This window comes from Myotis davidii, unplaced genomic scaffold, assembly GCF_000327345.1.
Source record: "Myotis davidii unplaced genomic scaffold, ASM32734v1 scaffold233, whole genome shotgun sequence".
Taxonomy (NCBI): Eukaryota; Metazoa; Chordata; class Mammalia; order Chiroptera; family Vespertilionidae; genus Myotis; species Myotis davidii.
Genome location: NW_006285917.1, coordinates 3,572,240 through 3,593,592, shown reverse-complemented (window position 1 = coordinate 3,593,592; position 21,353 = coordinate 3,572,240). Strand labels below are relative to the sequence as shown.

At 38.1% G+C, this 21,353-nt stretch overlaps 1 protein-coding gene across 4 annotated transcripts in view; it reads left to right on the top strand.

Moving 5' to 3' along the window:
• Positions 1-21,353, top strand: part of DIP2B (disco interacting protein 2 homolog B) — a 113,959-nt gene that overhangs the window by 42,261 nt on the left and 50,345 nt on the right. For 2 of the 4 annotated variants that reach the window (XM_015559640.1, XM_015559638.1), the window contains exons 4-13: positions 4,230-4,442; positions 7,058-7,210; positions 7,614-7,736; positions 11,770-11,967; positions 14,358-14,449; positions 16,896-17,006; positions 18,399-18,522; positions 19,127-19,236; positions 20,054-20,156; positions 20,947-21,011. In XM_015559640.1, the coding sequence (XP_015415126.1) occupies positions 4,230-4,442; positions 7,058-7,210; positions 7,614-7,736; positions 11,770-11,967; positions 14,358-14,449; positions 16,896-17,006; positions 18,399-18,522; positions 19,127-19,236; positions 20,054-20,156; positions 20,947-21,011 (1,292 nt within the window). The remainder of the gene's footprint in view (positions 1-4,229; positions 4,443-7,057; positions 7,211-7,613; positions 7,737-11,769; positions 11,968-14,357; positions 14,450-16,895; positions 17,007-18,398; positions 18,523-19,126; positions 19,237-20,053; positions 20,157-20,946; positions 21,012-21,353) is intronic. The other 2 variants (XM_015559639.1, XM_006757088.2) reach the window with 2 other exon arrangements.

Genomic DNA, 21,353 nt, shown 5'->3' with positions numbered 1-21,353 from the left:
CTCGGCCCTACTCTGTGAGTGACAGGGGGATTAGCCAATGGGAAGGGCAACGGAGTGACACTAATTACCATGTTTCTCTTTTATTAGTGTAGATATTTTCAGCAAGAAGAGGGAAGTCATTTCCACACATGGCTAAAGACTGAAAGTGCTACAGTAAAGAACAGTTAGTAAACTCAGGGCTTTTCTTTCCTTAGAATGTTCGTTTCCTAATTGGTTATAAATGGAGGTTAGACTTCTGGTGATCAGTATTAAATGATGCTGTGTTAAGCCCTAACCAGTTTGGCTCAGTGGATAGAGCGTCGGTCTGAAGACTGAAGGGTCCCGGGCTCAATTCCAGTCAAGTGCATGTACCTGGGTTGCGGGCTCATACCCGGTAGCAGGTGTGCAGGAGGCAGCTGATTGATGTTTCTCTCTCATCGATGTTTCTAACTCTATATCCCTCTCCCTTCCTCTCTGTAAAAAGTCAGTTAAAATATATATTTTAAAAAAAAATGATGCTGTGTTAAAATCATATCGGTTATAAACTGAAGGGCAAACTATGTTTTCAAAATTGTCTTGTGTTGTGTAGATGTACTCATCATATACAAGAGCTTAGGTAAGGGACTTTAGTTATAACAGATAAACATTTGTGAGTTCATGTTCAACCAGAGCAGAATCAATGGGGAAATGATAGCTTTATTTCTATTATTATTCATTTAATCTTCCCTGGATTTCTATTAATTCATCGCAATTTTCTGGGTGACAGGATTGTTGATCGACTGAACAGTGGAACCACCAGTCGCTATGACACACACTGACCACCAAGGAGCAGATGCTCAATGTAGGAGCTGCCCCCTGGTGGTCAGTGTGCTCCCACAGGGGGAGTGCTGCTCAGCTAGAAACCCGGTTCATAGCTGGCGAGCGCAGCCTCTCCCGCCTCTGCGGCAGTGCTAAGGATGTCTGACTGCCAGCTTAGGCCCGCTCCCCTAAGCCATCAGTCAGACATTCCCCAAGGGCTCTTGGACTGCAAGAGGGTGCAGGCCGGGCTGAGGGCCCCCCCCCCCCGCATGAATTTCATACACCAGACCTCTAGTAAAATATGTTTTGATTGACTTTTAGAGAGAGTGGTGAGGGAGAGGGAGAGAGAACATCAATCAGCTGCCTCCTGCATGCCCCCCACTGGGGATTAAGCCCCAAACCTTGAGCATGTGCCCTGACCAGGAATCAAACCAACAAGCTTTTGGTACAAGGACGATGCTCAACCAACTGAGCAACACCAGCCAGGGAAACATAAATATTTAAGGGAGCTCGTTTTTATTTTTAAAAAGATACAGTCTCAGAGAAGTACTTACATTTCGTGTGAGGTAACATAGGGTGGGTTATTCTGGGAGGAAAAGGAGACCTAATGTATATTTTCCACCTGCTATTGTGCTGTCACTGCTGCGGCTGCTTTCTGGATATGGACTCATTTCATTGGCCTACCACTGCAGTTCGCAAAAAGCCAGTTTTCTTAGCTCGTCTTACACTGCCCTTAGCAACCCAGTGCTGTTCACTTGTCCACCCTCATCTTTCTTCACTACCGATTTTGCATCCTGTGCTGCAGCAGGTCTAATTTCTTTCAGATCTTCAAAGATTGTTTTCTGTCCCTTCCCAGCTTTCCCTCTACCTGGCACTTCTTTCTCCCCAACCTTTTGCTTCTCATAACTAATTGCTCATCTTTTTATATCAATCAAACTAGTGAAGTGCTTAGTAGTATTTATTGAATGGCTGAACAGCCAGGCTTCTCAGATGGGTAATTTTACCCACATGTCACAAAGCTAGTAAGGGGTGGACCCCAGAGATCACATGGAAGACCAACACCAGAGCCATGTTTTCCCCACTAAACTGTGCCAAGCCGCCTACAGTCGTGGTCACTAAACACTCTGAGGAGGACTGCAGGCCAATGAGGAAATTGAATTGAAACAATATACCTAATTACATAATTAATTCAATATAGAAACATAAGCCAGTTTTCCATAAACTTAATCATGAAAATACTGCCTTTACTATCTTTTGAAAATTGGGTTATTCTGATTTTAGACTTATACAGATTAAAATAAATGATTCAATGAAGATAGCCTCAGTATCTAGTGGAGTTTATGGGATCCAGAGATCTATTATCTGTACCCTAAAAATACTTTATTCTAAGGGTCAGGTTCACCTGTCCCAGCCCCCCCCCCTTCTCTCCCCCTTTTCTTTAGCATATTTGCAAAGATAGAAATCTGTCTCCCAAGGTACAGCTGAAATGTTAGAATAATTTCTGGAAGTTATGCAAAATGCTTTCCTTAAAACATGACAGATGCTATTACGTTTCTTTATATTTTCCTTTAATCCTCCTTTTGCATTATAGATCTCTTTGCCCTTTAAAGAACCTTGTTGTTTATCCCTTTGAGGTCTGGTCACTGACTACCTCTCCAGCCTCACCTGGTGCCCCTTATCTCCTCAAAGTCTTTGCTCCATTTACATAGAAGTCCTTGAAATCCCAACTGGATTGGTGCCCCTGGAGTGAAACCCTTTGCTTACCCTATTTCTTAGCATCTGTTGTATTCCTGTGGAACAGTCTGGGGCTGTGTGTCTCTCCTGTGCTAGACTGTAAGCCTTTTCAGGGCCCTTCCTGTCTCATAAGAACTCATACATCTCAGGGTCCCCCGAACCTGATATAGTTCCTGGCATATATATATATAGATATATAGTAGTTCCTGGCATATATAGTACATTGTAAAAAAACACACACCACAAAACAAAACAGTCTTGGGCCTCATATCTCCTTCAATATGAGGTAATAATTTGGAGGTAGTCCAGAGCAGAAAGCAAGGATAAACTTTCTCTCCTGCTCTGGACTTGCAGAATTTGACTTCTAGATTAAATTAGTCCTTTGTGGTTCATATTTCCATTGTCGGTACTTGCAATGTTATCTCTTTAGTTCTTTGAGCCAAAATAGAACATGGACCTACAGTTTCACCTGAATTATAGGAAAGAATTCAACAGGACTAATCACATAACATTTCATTTTTTAAAAAATGAATGAGATTCAATCCACAGGCCATAAATTATAACCTCTAAAATCATTTAAAGGATTTGTCTCACATCAGACCAAATGCCCCTCAATTTGTGTGCCTCGTCAGCTTGGAGCCCTGGAACAAATCCCTGACTTCTGCTGCCCTTGGCCATCCTATATTTGGTTGATTTTTTTTTTCTTTTCAATATGCTTTTCTAATTTAGGCCTTATTTTTCTGAAGTCAGGGCCAGGCTAAATACAGACATCAGTGAATTTCTCACAGTTCTTCTCTGAGAATTAAGGAGAGAAACACAGATCAATGCCCTCTCCTGTCATGTTTGGAAAGCTTACCTGTGCCAAGTGACCAGGTGTCTTTTTCTGCTGAAACCACGAATGCCTTCAGGCTAAGCATTGTTTCTTATTCCACATCAGTTCCCCAGCCTCTCACTGACACTTAAGTTGTTGTTAATTAAAATAAGTTTTTATATCTCCCTATCAAGATTATTTCCTTTTAAGTAAACATTAATTAATAAGTACTTGTTGAGCCCTAACCGGTTTGGCTCAGCGGATAGAACATCGGCCTGTGGACTGAAAGCTACCAGGTTCAATTCTGGTCAAGGGCATGTACCTTGGTTGCGGGCACATCCCCAGTAGGAGGTGTGCAGGAGGCAGCTGATCGATGTTTCTCTCTCATCGATGTTTCTAACTCTCTGTCCCTCACCCTTCCTCTCTGAAAACAGTCAATAAAATATATATTTAAAAGTAAATAACTAAAACATATAACCCACTAAGATGAGCATAACTCAGTAAACATTCATTTTTAAATAAAGCACTTGTTGAAATCAGTGTAGCATCTGATCATAGGACTCTATAATTGAGATTGAACACTTCAGAGTTATTTGGACATAAGTAAGATAAGCCAAAGGACATAGATAATTGATTAAACTCAGGTCAGAAAAATAGTGAAGTTTAAATGTTCTAAATGGGTTTTTAGAAAATAACTTAAAGTTACCTATAGATTTAGACTTTTATTTTTACAGGTTTGGTCCGTAGACCTTTCCTTGTGATTCTGGAGAAGCTTGCCATATTAGTTTACCTTAAGAATGCGAATGTTTTGCTGGTGTCAAAATTGAATGTATGATCAATGAGCAAAAAGTGAAAGGTCTCTGTTCTAGGCAGGCTCGAGAACAACTTTTTTTCTAATTCCACACAGACACGTCTTCGGCCTCCGAGGATGAGGGCTCTCTGAGACGCCAAGCTGCGCTCTCTGCTGCCTTACAACAGAGCTTACAGAATGCGGAGTCCTGGATCAACCGCTCAATTCAGGGATCGTCCACTTCTTCATCCGCATCTTCTACGCTGTCCCATGGAGAGGTCAAAGGAACCAGTGGGTCTCTAGCTGATGTATTTGCCAATACTCGAATAGGTAGGAGCTGGGTCTACCCAAGAAGCCCAAATTATGTACCATTTGGCTCCCAGTATTCAGAAAAGAGTTTATGACCTGTATTAAGTTTTTCAGAGTGTCCTAAAAAGTAGAATCAGAAAGAACATGGCAGTTAATGAAGCAAAGGAAACACCAGCAATACATTTGTCTGCATTTTTGTGCATAGTATTGCCCACCTGAAGCCATAGCTATTTCCATAAGCAATACTCAAGCTGCAAGATATAACACCAGTCTTAGCAAGGGTTTATTCCTGTTGAAGAATATTCCATTTGATCAAAGGTGTTAAAATATTAACATCTTAGATTTTTCCCAGGATTATTACCTACCTTCGCTCAAACAAAAAACATTAAACCTGAGTTTCAGTCAGGCCCTTTGTCTTTAGCGTGAAGACTGGATTTATGGTCCTTGCTGCTGTGTTATTGCTACAACTGGAGTGTGCAGCCCAAGGATGGGACTCTTTGAGCTGCTACGTGTTGCCTATGCACCTGTATGGTGTGTATGTAGCTTTTGCTTGGCTCTGCTTTATGTTCTTTTGTGTGTGTTTCTAAAGAGTTTGTGACATCTGCAAGCAAAGATACAGCTCAGTTCTCTGCTTTTGCTTAATTGGTTGGTACACACACTAAGTGATGTATATGAGCATCATATCATGTGTCTGTTATACTTTTCTCTTTTTTCTAGACAGTGTCTTGATTTTCTTATCAGTGACCTTTTTATCACCTTATATATATTGTTATTTTATTTTTTCAACATACAAGGGGAAACTTATTTAGAAAGTTACAGGGGCAAAAGAAAAGGGTCCTTGGAGCTTAAGAGAGCGAAAAGCCAAGGGGAGGGAAAGGTGTGGGTATTCTCCCAGGAGGGAGATTGCACCTGTATTATTTTATTAAATAAAAAGAAAAACTTGGAAAAATTTTAATTCGAGCCAATAATTTTTAACGGCAATAGCTACTTGAGGGTATGATTGACTACATTTAAAAGCCAAGTGCCAATAGCACTGATTTGTCCTGCACTCTTAACCCTGCCCTGTAACTCACGCAAGCAGCTACAGGTAAGCGTGCTCACTGCCTCTTCTATTTGGAAGAGGCAGCAACAGTCCTGATGGGTCAGGTTTTATTTTCACATTGGTCTAAAAGAGAACAATTTTATCTAACATTATTACCTTTTGCATGTTTGCTTTAAAAGAAGTAATTAATGTTTCTGATAGAAAAATGTGAAAATACTGATAAAAGAAAAATAAAATAATTTAGAAACCTACTTTCCATGTATAACACTTTAGTGTTATTACTTTATCATATATCCTTCTAGACTTTATTTGCATATAAATATGTAGGTTTTATTTTTACTAAAATGAAATTGCACTAAACAACATAATCAGCTTTTCTTATCACAAACATTTATTATATCATTAATATAGAATTATACTATTATTTTTTATGGTTTTAAAATATGCCACTGTATGGCCATGTCCTGGTTTATTTAGCCGTTCCCTAATCTTGGACATTTAAGTATTATACATTATTTTGCTAATATAAAAAGTGTTGGGGTGAACATTCATGAACACAAAACTTTGTGCATTTGTCTGATTATGTCTTCAGGACGTATTTCTAAAATAAAAATGCAGGTTTTTAACACTTGTTACCACACTATCCTACAGAAGAGATTTACTGCAGTATACTTGTGCTAGTACTATATTTATTATTTATTTATTTATTTATAGTTAGTACTATATTTAAAACTTTAAAAACTATTAAACTAGTAATTATAGATGTTTGGGACATAGAGACCTTACTTTCAAATTGATTTTAGAAATTATTTGTATTATTATTTTTTCCCTGTTTATAGTTTTGAGTGGCTTTTTACTGTTCTTGTGAATTGTATATTTTACTTCTTCTAATTTCATTTTTTTTACTTCTCCAGATTTTTCTTCTTCTACTTTTTTGTAACACATCCCTGTTGAATGACTCTCTTCCAATTTATGTCATTCAGTTCCTTTATATTAAGAATCCATACATGAAGCAGAGTACAGTAACACTAACCATGCTTACACCAAGGGAAGAACCTGGTCTGTAACTAGTAGATCCAAGTTACCTATGGGTCGATTAATAAAAATTAAAAGTAGACCTATCTGTTTTTCTTCATCCGGAAACTCGAGTGATCTGACCCATTCTCAAGATACTATTTCTGTCTTCAATGGAAGAAGAAATATTACAGATAAACCAACATAAACATGAAGAAATGCTCAACAGACTAGAATATTAGTAGCTATATAATCATACTCACTTGGTTTCATTTTGAAGTCATTTATAATTTTTATTTTATTTAGGATTATTTTATGTAATATTGGTTTCCTCCTAGTCTTTCTACATAGAAAAGCGTGTTTTTGAGAAACATTTGTTAGAGGATTTGATCTTACTAAGACTACTCGAGTTTTTTTTAATAATTTGGGAAAGCTCATAAGCCCTGGCTTAACCTGTTGCCCTCTCATTATATCTTGCTGGTAGAATTTGATTTCAGAGGTTTTGCAAGAGCTCATTCCCATAGTTTTTATTTTACTGCGAATGTAATATAATTCTAAATTTTGTTTTCTCCCCTCTTAGAGAATTTTTCTGCTCCCCCTGACGTCACTACAACTACCTCTTCATCATCATCATCCTCAATACGCCCAGCAAATATTGATCTGCCCCCCTCCGGGATAGTTAAAGGCATGCACAAAGGATCCAACAGGTCCAGCCTTATGGATACAGCTGATGGTAGGGAGTTTTTATGGAGTAGAAATGCAGTGACACAAGTCATCCTGAGCACCCTCTGTTCAGCAGCCTGCACTGTGGCCACACTGACACTTGTTCAGACTTAGTCTGTACTCTCAAAAGATACTTTGAACAAAAAATTGAATATGTAAAAAGGAAAGAATGCTATAAGAGAAAAGGGAGAGTAGGTGAAATCTTTAAGCAATATATTAATAATAGCACCATATTTATTCTTTGTTGTCAAAACTTGTCATGGACATATTTGTATTTATTTGTCCCAGTTGAAATAGGATGAGACTGTGGGAAAAGACCAAAAATCATTAGAAATAAAAACTCCCGAGAGAATTGATGAACTAAAATATCCCTGAAATCAATTAATTTTAACTTACCGCTTTTTTCCTTATAGGTGTTCCGGTCAGTAGCAGAGTATCCACAAAAATCCAACAGCTTCTCAACACTCTGAAACGACCCAAAAGGCCTCCCTTAAAAGAATTTTTTGTGGATGACTCTGAAGAAATTGTGGAAGGTAGTAGTAATAGTACCATAAACAAACATTTCTTAAGCAATTACTACATGTCAGGTACTATAGGATTTAAGGATGAGCAAGGCATCATTTTGGGTTGAACGAGTTCATAGTTTTCTGCTCTTTTCCCCTAAGGATCATTTATATTTTAGATCTCAGATGAAAAATAGGAAGGGAGGGCGGGGAGAGAAAAGCAAAGAGATAACTATGGAGCATTGAACTATCCTTGAAAATAAGCTCTTTGAAATTTGAAACGTTCCCAAATACATTATTTGAAAAATTATTTATATTTGGCATTATCCTAGAATACTAATGTCAGACTCAAAAGTTTGCCCAGTCTTTTTGATGCAACAGACCTTTTTGTTAAATCAGCCAGTCAACACATATATATGTCTGCTTTCTTTAAGATAACGTGGGCATGCATATAAGCCTAACCAATGGACACAGACACCAGGGTGGTGAGGGCATGGGTAGGAGGTGGGGAGGAGGGATAAGGACACATATGTAATACCTTAATCAATAAAGGAGAAAAATATAAAAGAGTAAAAATAAAAAAAGAACGTGGTAGGCCAGCTGGTGTGGCTCAGTGGTTGAGCATCAACCCGTGAACCAGGAGGTGATGGTTCAATTCCTGGTTAGGGCACATGACCGGGTTGCAGACTTGATTCTCAGTAGAGGGCGTGCAGGAGGCAGCCGACCAATGATTCTCTCTCTCCTTCTCCCTTCCTTTCTTTAAAATCGATAAAAAATATATTATACAAAAAAAAAAAGATAATGTGGTAGATGGTGAAAAAGGTAATCCAAATACAGTCAACTTCCTTCTTTCATTATGTTGTTTACAATTTAGACCTGCTGGAAATACATACATGTGAGAACTAAGTTTAGCCATTAAATATGTATCAACTAATATAGGTAGTTTGAGAAGGAAAGAAATCATTTGCATCCATATGGTTAGGGGAAGCTTCATAGAGCAAGTGGTGATAGTCAGTGATTTATTCATTCAGTAATTTAAAAAATTTGTGGATGAAATCATATGATGTGTAGGAAGGATTGGGAGGGGAACACCTTGGGGGCATAGATGAACCGAGAGTGACCATTTGATAATTACTGAAGCTAGGTGACAAATAGATCTACCTAACAAAAGCTTTTGTCAAAAGAACTAAGTCCTGGTAGCTTTGTACTCCATTTCTACATCCTGAGACTAATAGTAGGCTTTGATCACATCAGATTTGTTACTGGAAATCGGCACATGAGTAGCCTAGACTGGTCTTAACCCATTTTATGCAGCAGGAAGCAACAAGCAACCTGACACATGAGGTTAAGATGAACTTTTGTTTCTGTAAGGGTCAGTGAACTCATTGAGCTAAGGGGATCTTTCTTAGTCACTGATGTCCAAGGTGCTCATGCCAATAATAACCTCACCAGTCATTTTAGCATTGTGTATTGACCAGGCAAATGAAGGTCAAGGTTTAATAGAAATCATACAGAAACAATTTTCATTGTCAGAATAGAACCAAACAGCTTGTCACTAGTTATAAATAGGCAACAGTTGTTTATTTGAATAAGAATACCTTTGGAGCCCTGACCAGTTTGGCTCAGTTGATAGAGCATCAGCCTGCAGACTGAAGGGTCCCAGGTGCGATTCTGGTCAAGGGCATGTATCTTGGTTGTGGGCACATCCCCAGTGGGGGGTGTGCAGGAGGCAGCTGATCAATGTTTCTCTCTCATCGATATTTCTAACTCTCTATCCCTCTTCCTTCCTCTGTTAAAAAAAAAAACAGGGAGACCTTTGGAAAAGAGATACCCCTATGTTTTTGGCAGTCTGAAAGAGGGTGCCCTGAGGTCTGCATTGAGGCCTAGTGGACGGCAACAATGTACAGACTTTTATCACCAGAAGACTGCCTGCCAAATGTAGTCGGTTTGCAAAACCAAAACCATTTACTTAGCTTCATCCACATTCTTCTTGTTACTTAATCTGATGGTTTAGGGTCTGGAAATATACAGAGTAGAAGGACAGTGATTTGGGAAGTGAAACTACTCAAGATATTTTAGTGAGCTTCTCAAATCTGTCATTAAATTGAGCTATAAAATATAATTTATTTCATATTCCAATTGCCCATCTAATACCTGTTGCTCATTCTGTTCATTGTCCCTTCTGTGCTGCTTCTCTTACCTCCCATTTACCTGGCTAACTCCTAACCTTCCTTTAAGACTCAGCCCAGGCATTACCTCCTACAGGTGAGGGAACCCACCCCCTAAGCTGGGCAATGTGGCCCTCTCCCGCCTGCCTTCTCTATACATACCTGTCAGACACTGCTCATGTTGACTTAGCTCTGTGTGTGTGTGTGTGTGTGTGTGTGTGTGTGTGTGTGTGTGTGTGTGTGTGAGAGTCCCCGCATTGTGTTCTAGATACTCCTGGAGGGCATAGACTCTGTATTCCTTACACATAGCATTAGGAAAAATAAATGTTTGTCAAAGAATAACAGATGCAGTATTTACTTTCTCACTGTTTATCACATCCTGTTTATATAATTGGTACTCAGTAAATACTTAATTTTTTATTCCATGTATAAATTATCTTTCCTGTTGTGAATATATAGGATTTTTTTTGCTTTTTATTATTTGAATAATACTTGTTTATTGCAGAATAATTGAAGACTTTAGTTTTATTTATATGAAAGAATATGAAATATATTTCACTGCCAGTTTCTGGAATGATTATGTTAATAATCTAGAGCAGTGGTTCTCAACCTTCTGGCCCTTTAAATACAGTTTCTCATGTTGTGACCCAACCATAAAATTATTTTCGTTGCTACTGTTATGAATCGTAATGTAAATATCTGATATACAGGATGGTCTTAGGCGACCCCTGTGAAAGGGTCGTTCAACTGCCAAAGGGGTCGCGACCCACAGGTTGAGAACCGCTGATCTAGAGCTTTTCTATCTCTCCCAAATTCAGTTCAAGTTAATTAAAATTGATCGAGCAGCCGAAACCGGTTTGGCTCAGTGGATAGAGCGTCTGCCTGCGGACTGAAAGGTCCCAGGTTCGATTCCGGTCAAGGGCATGTACCCGGGTTGCGGACACATCCCCAGTGGGAGATGTGCAGGAGGCAGCTGATCGATGTTTCTCTCTCATCAATGTTTCTAACTATCTCTCTCCCTTCCTCTCTGTAAAAAAATCAATAAAAAATATATTTAAAAAAAATTGATCGAGCATTTTATATTAGGCACTATGAGAAGAAGTAAGAAAAAACGTGTACAGTATCAGAAACCCTTGAGGAGCCTCAGTGCTTTAGTAAGGGTGGACTACCAAGATGGTGTGGGAGCACTGAGGAAGAAATGGCGGGAGATGGTTTCCCAGGGAATGCACTAGTTTAGCTGCATCTTAAGAGGGATGAGTACAAGTTCACCATGAGGCAAAGGGATTGGCCATGGAAGAAGCATTCATGCCCATTATTGGTTTGAGTCTGATACTGACCCTGTGGTATAATTGTTATTGTCCCCATTTTACAGATGAGGAAAAACAAGACTCAGGTAACTCAGTTTGCCTAAGGTCACACTAGTAAAAAGTGAATGTCAACTTGGTTTTCCTGACTCACCATTAGTCCCTTTTCATTGAATGTTACCTGGAAAAATGGAACTTGGCTCTCTGACATTGGACACAAATGAAAGATTTAAAAACAAGTTTACTAAAAATTATGAAATTACTAAAAGGAAATTTATTCTTTATGCTTTTCTATGTGTTCAGTCATTTGCTATGTCAGGCTCAGGATTTGCTTGTTGCATAAAATTAAATTAAATTAAATTAAATTAAATTAAATTAAATTAAATTAAATTAAATATGATTTTACAGTTATGTGGGAAAGTGAATTAAGGCCCAGTTTATGGATTACCACTTCTAACAATGTCCTTTCTTTTCTCAGAGTGAGTTCAAACTAGATAAAGATGAAAGGGAAAGGGAAATGTATTTGGGATTAGTGACCTAAGTTGTGTTGGTTGGTATGTGTACTTACAGCAGATCTCATTTCTGTTGTTTCAGTACCTCAGCCAGACCCTAACCAGCCCAAGCCGGAGGGACGGCAGATGACCCCTGTGAAGGGGGAGCCCCTGGGAGTCATCTGTAACTGGCCTCCTGCTCTGGAATCTGCCCTGCAGCGCTGGGGCACCACGCAAGCAAAGTGCCCCTGTCTGACTGCACTGGATGTGACCGGGAAGCCAGTTTACACTCTCACGTACGGTGCGTTTTCAGGGTTCCAGCTCCTTCCTTTTCTCCTAGTAATTCTCCAGATTATCATGGCTGGGGTTTTTATCTTGGTATTTCGCAGTTGCTGGTCATTGCGTTTCAGTAGATCTTTTATTTTCATAGGATCCTAAGTTCTAAGTACAGCTATTACCAAATATTTTAATTTGCTAACCTGACATTTTCAAGGCAGCTTATTTTTAAAAGAGCCCTAGCTGGTTTTTGCTCGGTGGTTAGAGTGTCGGCCTGAGGACTGAAGGGTCCCAGGTTTGATTCCGGTCAAGGGCACAAGCCTGGGTTGCGGGCTCAATCCCTCAATGCAGGAGGCAGCCAATCAATGATTCTCTCTCATCATTGATGTTTCAATCTCTCTCCATTTCCCTTCCTCTCTGAAATAAGTAAAAATATATTTAAAAAAGAAGGGTAGCACTGTTTAAAAAAAATAATAAATAAATAGTAGAGCAAAAAAGAAGAGACTTTGTGCATCCACTGATGTTTTCTAACATTAAGAGAGGATTTTAGGAAGACATTTGGGCAGGATTAATTGTGTATGGTAAAAACCATATGGTTTTATCCAAAAATTGAAATTGATTCTCTTTAGATCTTTGTCATTTACTTCATCCTGCCTCTTGCTTATATTAGGCACAGAATTCTATAATAAACAAAGAAGCAGTACTTTTCCATTTAGTTTTGCATCCTAGCTAAAGTTTTCTATTTCTTTTGTAAATAATTTTTTAAAGTAAATTATTTTTTTTTATAAATTCTTAAAAAAGAACTTTTTTTAATAAGAGAAGAGTGGAAAAAAATAACAAGAAGAGTAGGTTTAACCTGGACTGTGAGATTTTGCACTAGTTTATTCAGACAGATTCCTTTTTCCCTTCACAATTGGAGCACATTGTCCATAGACCTAAATTTGTTTTTATTTAAAGAATTGTGGAAATTGATATGAGTTTAAACCTTAGATGCCCCTCTGAATGTGTTGGATGTAAAATAAAACTAACATATCTATTGAAATAATACGATTTGTCTTTTACTTGTTCCATAATATAAGAATTTCTAAGGACGGTTGAAGGAAGGAAGGAAGCATGAAGAAGGGAGAATAGGTTTTCCACCCCCAAACAGATTTTAGCATTCATTTCAGAGGCTGTATATTAATTTCATCCATAAAACCCTTAAAGAAAGCAGTTAGTTGGCTAAATCTCTTCATGTTTATTTCCTATCTTTGAGTATATCGATGTTTCACATAGTTATTTTCATTTTACTATCTGTTTTCACTGAAATACAGTAATATGAAATGCTAAATTATGAGTCACATTTTTGCTTTGCAATTACTTCAAGTATCTAATGCCATGTTTGTAAATGGTTCTTCAGAAAAAGCTTAGAATGGAGTAGTCTTCTGATTTTCAGTCTTGTGATAAGCAGTTATTTCCTTGCCTTGAAGTGTGATCAGCTCACATCAGACTGTTTTTAAAGATAGTCAGATTACTTCAGAAAATTGAGTATTGACCAATGAATCAGGAGGTCACAGTTCGATTTCTAGTCAGAGACCATGCCCAAGTTTCGGGCTAGATCCCCAGTAGGGGTTGTGAGGAGGCAGCTGATCAATGTTTCTCTCTCATCAGTGATGTTTCTATTTCTCTCTTCTTCTCCCTTCCTCTCTCTGAAATCAATACAAACATATTAAAAAAATAATAATTTCAAAAATTATCTAAACCTGAATGAGCTTCCAGTGCTATATTTTGTTGTTGCTGTTCGGAGGCAGGACTGGCTTTCCATAAACTAGTGTGAATAATAAAACATTTGTTGTGGGGGAGGAGCTCTCTGTTGGAGGCCATGCTTGTCTGATGTGTCATTTGGAAGGGGCCATTGTCTTATTATATGTGCTTAGGAACTGAATGCCCTCTTGATGAGGTAGGCCTGTGGTTTTTTCTCTCTATTTTTTTTTTTTTTTTTGAAAGAGAGAGAAAATGTTTTTTAAAGCTGGGGACAGTGAAACAAGGAAGTGCTTAGGGTAGAACAAGCATCTGGGGAGAGCAAATGGGGCTGCTTGGGCTTTCTAGAACTGTTCTAGGAAAGTGAGCCATGCGGGGCTGTGTGGACTCACTGACTAGTAAGTCACATTGACAGAAGAGAACCAAGGGTGGGGCTACTGTCGGCTCACTGGAAAGTCGGAGAAAAGGGGTGCCTTGGAGAGAGGTTCGGGTGGTTAGCCCGGGATGAGCTGCCACCACCTATTGCTCCCCTGGTTGCAAGTCTGGTGGAGACCCTGAGCGTTTAGGGGATGTTTCTCTGAGAGGGAAGAATGGTGTGGGCGTGCTAGGGGTAAAGGTGGTGGCAGGGGGTGTACCTGTGGTTTTCTCTATGACTGTTTTCTTTTCTTTTTCCAGGAAAGTTGTGGAGCAGAAGTTTAAAGTTGGCCTATACACTGCTTAATAAACTGGGGACCAAAAATGAACCTGTATTAAAACCTGCAGACAGGGTAATTTCAATTTGTTTTTTGGTTTTAGGGAGGTGGTGTTTTATTGCTTTTGAACATACACATTCTGGATTTTTAATATACAACAGCATAATTTATGTAACTTTTATTCTTAGGAAATGAAAATGGTTTGTTGCCAACCCAGGTTGGCCCAATGCCAGGCAATATTTCTTACCTTCATCAATTGAAGGAAATTCACATGTCCCTTTCTGTAGCTGCATAATCAGCAAACTCTTCAGGAGCTAATAAAACTTGGGACACCTGAGTCTTTCTGGAAGTAAATATTTCAGTGTTCAGATAACAAAGATAGCAATAAAGTTTACTTTGATTTTTTTTTCTTTCAAAAATGTCCCATCGCCCTGACTGGGTGGGTCAGTTGGTTGGAGCATCAACCCATCCACACACAAAAAAGAGGTTGTGGGTTCTGTTCCCAGTCAGGGTACATATCTAGGTTACTGAGTTCAGTCCTGGGTTGGGGCACATATGGGAGGCAACCAATCGATGTTTCTCATCAATGTTTCTATTTCTCTCCCCGTTCCGCACTCTCTAAAAATCAATAAAAAACAAACATATCCTTGGGTGAGGATTATTAAAAAAGTCCCATAAATTTTTAAAGCAATTTTCTGTGGTTTTATGTTGAAAGGAAGGGAGACTCATTGCTACTTCTAAGAAGAAGCAAATGGCATCATTTAATTTCTTCTTTAATTGGAGGTGACATTAATCTTTTTTAATTTTTGAAGGTTTTTTCCTATTAATAAATTTGTAAATATGATTACTTTTTAAAACCAAACATTACTTTTCAGTTGGAATTTGTAGAATGAAACACTAGCTATACAACAGACTTGCTTTTAGGAGACTCATGATTATAGAATCTCCTAAACTAGTCTTTGAAAATATTTTTGCATTGTGGCAAAGAACACCTAAAGGATGGCTTCTACTTACAAATATGGCATATGAGTGTTTCCTAGTCCTCACTGAGCCCTAAGAAGGTACTTCTGTCTCTCCTGACAGCCTAGGCCAGTGGTCGGCAAACTCATTAGTCAACAGAGCCAAATATCAACAGTACAACAATTAAAGTTTCTTTTGAGAGCCAAATTTTTTAAACTTATATAGGTAGGTACATTGTTATTAACTTAATTAGGGTACTCCTAAGCTGGCCTTTGCTAAAAACGTCCTCAGTCTGATTGAGGTACGTTCTCTGAGGTCGACCCCTTCCAACTCTCCCATCCTCAGCTCCTGCATGAATTGGGAGTGCCTCCCCCAGCCTGCCTGCGCCACGTCTCCCATCGCCCTACCGATAACCCCCACTTCTTCTAATGCCATTTCTTCAAAATAGACTCACCCAGGCTGAAAACGGACTTCTGCGCCTGGGCCACGAAGTTTCAATCGCACTGTACGTGCGCGCCCGCACGTGGTATTTTGTGGAAGAGCCACACTCAAGGGGCCAAAGAGCCGCATGTGGCTCGCGAGCCACGGTTTGCCGACCACTGGCCTAGGCATTTGTGTGCAGGAAGAAAATGTGTTACTTACATGTCTTGTGGAGTTTGTATTTTTTTAGAACTCTTGAAGGTTTGAATTGAAATTTATTTAAAAAATTTTAATTAAAAAAAAGGAAAGAAAGAATTGAACTTACCTTGAGAGTGAGTTTAGATAATTTGAAAGCAAAAGAAGGAAAAACAAGAGTCCAGTGACATAATTAAGTTTCAAATGTTAATTTATAAATATCTGAGCCAAGTAACAAAACTCCAAAATGATAGTGACGTCTGTTTTTTCATTTCTTGAGTATTAGGAAGAGTTGGTTATCCCTGTGACGTGTTACAGGTGAGATCACACGTTGGAACACATTACAGAAAGTTTTACTGTTTATCTTTTGTAAATGAATGAACTTTATATCCATAATAGTTTCTGCCAGTGTTGCTTATACCTATTACCAAATGCCTTTCATGCTAGAATACTTGCATTGTTGGCTCAGTGAGTAAGAATTAATGCAATGAATTTGTCAAAGAGTAAGAGCCTCGATGCTTATAGCTCTCTGTAAGAGATGTAAGGCTTATGCTTTAATATGCTGGTCTCTAAACTGTTACATTTATTTTATTGCTTTAGCTTTGCACTAAAGTAAATTGGCTTAGGTTTCACAAGTAATTACCTTACTACTTAAGGTGAGTTGTTTACTGCTAAATCACCAATAGGATTAAGTGAAAAATCTTAGAATGATGATGAATTGCAATATAGTTCCCAAAATGTGTCTAGTTATAATCATAGGAATGACAGAGGTCTTTTTAGATTTGTGCATCCTTCTCAATAACTTAATTTCCTTAGGCTATTAATTAGTTTTATTTGTTGTGTGCATGATAGATGTTTTATATTTAAATGTATATCTTACAGAGTGACATTGAAAGCCTTAGTCTGTTTTTATTCCTCTGTTATTGAATGTCATTATGCATTTTAGGTAGCCCTGGTTTACCCCAACAATGATCCAGTCATGTTTATGGTGGCTTTTTATGGATGTCTCCTGGCGGAAGTAATTCCAGTGCCTATAGAGGTACCTCTTACCAGAAAGGTAACATTGCTAAATTTAAAAAAGTACTAAATTTCACTTTTTAAAAACATGAAATTTATATAAAAATTATTAATATTTGTAACTTTCATGCAAATAACATGTTTTTAACCAAGATAGAGTATTTATAGTATTATATAGTATTGTATATCACTTAAAAATCATGGGGACAGCCAAAACCGGTTTGGCTCAGTGGATAGAGCGTTGGCCTGGGGACTGAAAGGTCCCAGGTTCGATTCTGGTCAAGGGCATGTACCTTGGTTGCGGGCACATCCCCAGTGGGGAGTGTGCAGGAGGCAGCTGGTCGATGTTTCTCTCTCATCGATGTTTCTGACTTTCTATCTCTCTCCTTTCCTCTCTGTAAAAACTCAATAAAAAATATATTTAAAAAAAAAATCATGGGGACATACTTGACTTTTCAACAATTACCACCCTTGCTTCAGAGACTATAATCTACATTTATCCACTGTTACAATAGGGAAGACCTTTTGTAAAAGGATTTGGTTTAATTGTATCATATGACCTAGGATTTCCATGAAGTTGAAGGGTGGTGCAGTGATGGCATGTTGCTACTCTACGGCATAGGATTTTACATTAATAACAAATCAACCCAACTAAAATGAAGCATATGTGGCAAATTTCCAAGTTTAACAAAATGATTTTTCCATGAGCTGTTTAACCTTAATTTTCTCATGTTTATTATTGAGACTTGATGATAAAGACAAATATGGTAGAGTGTGAATTTACAAGAAAAAGATTATTTTCTTAAAGGAATAAAAAACAAATTGGTAACATCTCTAAAACTCTGGTTGATGGGATATAGTATATTTAGATTGTTCAGGAAGTCATAGGATTGTTCTTATACTAAGTTGACAGTGTTTGTGTGATTTCATAATGATACTTTTAAGATAACATTTTAATGAAAATCTTTAAACTGTATCTACCTCTTTTAAAATATAATAAATATATGTATTTGGGTATAGCTATTCATTCACTTTCATTGTAAATTTGGACGTTTGATGTTCATTTACATTATTTTGTTCTAACCTGACTTGCTTTGCTTTTGGATTTGGGGGTGTGGCTAGGTCAAGACAACTTAACCGTGTTAGCATTTATTTAATTGCTTGACATTAATCTAAAAGAGGAGCACTGTTGACCTTTGAATAAAATGGTCACATTTGGCTGGTAGAATTCATTAGCAATATCAGATTCACAAGATACTTTATTTGCCTTCAGGAAATCGTATGTTTCAAACTATTTGGAAGAACATATTGTCACTAGATTTTTGAGTTGCCAGATATCAGTGGGGTTCCATGAATGTTATCACACAAGTGCGAGAGCATTGCTAAGTGTTAGGCTTTGGGTATGAGTGTGCTTACAATCTCTTCTCCACAGGATGCTGGAGGGCAGCAGATTGGCTTCTTGCTAGGAAGCTGTGGTATTGCCTTAGCTCTTACCAGTGAAGTTTGTCTAAAGGGGCTGCCAAAAACACAGAATGGAGAGATTGTACAGTTTAAAGGTTAGTAATATTTGTATCTGAATGATCCGTTAAAAGTTAAAGCCGAGTGCTTTAATTAGTGTTTTAATTTAATAATAGCTAAGTACTTAAAATATATTTTCTTATTCTCACAATCTTATGAAGTAGGTACCATTATTATCCCCATTTTACAGGTGAGGAAACAGAGACACAGAGAGGTTAAGTAACTTGCCCAAAGTCACAGCTAATAAATGGCAGAGCAGCGATTTGAACCCAAATCTGATTCCACAGCCCACACCCTTAACCTTTATGCTGATGGTTGGAAAAAGCTACCACTCTGTTCATTAAAGCTAAATGCTACATGTAGAGACAGAGGATAGACCACTAACCTCAGTGGACTTCCACTGCCAAATGGACCTCCCAGTTGTTGAGGTAATGTCAAGGCCTGGAATGAGCATGTGGAACAATTGTACTTTTGAAAGAAGGTATAAATGTCTACTGATGTGTCACTAAAAACTAATAAACATATTGTACTGATTATAAAATGACCTTGATTTGGTCTCTTGATGTTTAAAACGACCAGTTCAATGTGAATTCCTTCCCGTATGGCTTAGGCAATTCAATTTTTATTTGGGGTTTGATTTAGGTTGGCCCCGGCTCAAATGGGTTGTAACAGATTCCAAGTACCTTTCAAAGCCTCCTAAAGACTGGCAGCCCCACATCTCACCTGCTGGCAGTGAGCCAGCGTACATCGAGGTAAGTCCTGAGATTGGAACATACATTCTGGCTTTTTCTTTGGCTTCGGATGCTATCTTACAAACTTAACCTAACTTTTTTGCAGTTTTAATATTAGGAGATCCCCCTACTTTGTTAGATTTCCATCTTTTGGCTTGTAAAATGTCTTATAGTGGTTTTCTATTCTAATTATTTTTAACGTAAATACACATTCAAGAGAAAGACAGCAAAGAAATTGATCCTTGCCATGTAAGAAAGTTACAAAAGACTTGGAGAAGTACAGAGTTTTAAGAAATGATTTCCTGGCAAAGAAACGCAGAGATATTTTTCTGTTGCTGGGAGGGAGGGGGGCTCGGGTACAAGAGACTGGAGAAATGAGGAGGGGAAATAGCTGGAGCATTGAGGTAAAAGCAGAATTATAGTTCATTGTAGGAGTGAACAGGCCATTTGTAGGTCTCCCTCCCTAACAGAGCTGCTTGTGCACTTCAGCTCTGCAGTGTGGTGCTTGCCCTGCGCTTGATACCGTGCTCCTTCAGTGCAGCTCAAGTAGCTTGTTTGTTTTAGCTTCTTTAACAGCCACTTCACACTTGTGACTAATTAAACTTTGAAGGATTTTTCACACATACTTTTCTTGAGCTTTGCCATTTCCAATCCTATCTTTGTGTGATTAGAATTTGAGGCCCAAGGGCACAGCCTCCAATGTTCATATGAAGCATGTTAAATTCAGCCCATTATCCTGGCTTTATCCTTTTGTTTTAGGATTCCAGTTCTGTCATTTGAAATGACCCATTTTATTGTGTTTCTTATATTTTTGTTTCTTTGTGTTTTTGTTTTCTAGTATAAAACAAGCAAAGAAGGGAGTGTAATGGGAGTTACGGTGTCCCGCCTTGCAATGTTGTCTCACTGCCAAGCTCTGTCCCAGGCCTGCAATTATTCTGAAGGTCAGACTTCATCCCATGACTGCCCTCATTGTGAGCTTCAGATACATGTGGTGTGACTAGGAGCAGGCTGCTCAGTGATCGGATTCCAGTTAATGACCAAGTTCAGAGTGAAATGTTTTAAGACACATTCTTGGCTTGCGTTGGCTTTCTTCTTTTTCACAAATATGCTGCAATTTAAAGGAACTAAAATTCTGGGCAAACCAAGTATGTGAACTATGATTTCTAGAGCACAGAAATAGAAAACTAATTAAAACCACCTGTTTATTATTAGCTGCAGAATGTCAGGTATCTCCATCTTCCCAAGTGTATAGAGTTGCTATCAGCAGTAAATTTGGAGTCAAAGAAATTCAGCTACCAAAAAGCACAAATCAGAACACAAAAGTGTATTCTGTAGGATGCTTAGAAGTATATGTGTGTGTATATAGATATAATATATAGATATATATGTATTAAATTTTCTCTCTCTAGGAATTCTAATTTTTATATGACTGTGAAACTTTCAAAGTTCCTTATATGATTAGGAAAAAAGGATTCCCTCTCAGAAGATAGTATCTAAGTCATAAAGAGTTTGGAACTAATTGTCTCTTCCATGGCCTAGAGTGACATGGCCTAGAGTCCCCCAACCAATTTGAGGAGATCCTCCAGTAACCAAAAGACTCAGAGCTTTTAGTGATCTCTATAGAAATACCAAACCAGGGGTTCAATAGAGGCAAGTAACATGATTTTGCTACTAAACACTAAAGATGACTTCCTTGCTTCTCCCTCCCCCCCTTTTTTTTTTCTATTTCAGGAGAAACAGTAGTAAATGTTTTAGACTTTAAGAAGGATGCTGGGCTGTGGCATGGCATGTTTGCGGTAAGCTACTCAGAATTAATGCCTTTAGTGTAAATCTTATGATTCAGATCAGTATTTATGCTGTGTAACCAGAGCATCTTCAGTGCTTGTTTGAAATTTTAGCCCCCAAAAGATCAATAATACTTTCCAGAGGGATTTTATTTTACAGTACAAAAGGCAATTGTTTTAAAAAAGAGAATATAATTCTGTTTGTTTTTTCTTCATTGTGTGGTTGGGCATACTCCTCACATAATAGTTAATGGGAGAATTTGGGATCTATAATTTTTAAGACATCTGCTATGATGGCTCAAAGCCTAAAAGATTCTAAAAATGACTATGTATTTATGATTTTAAAAGTATGTT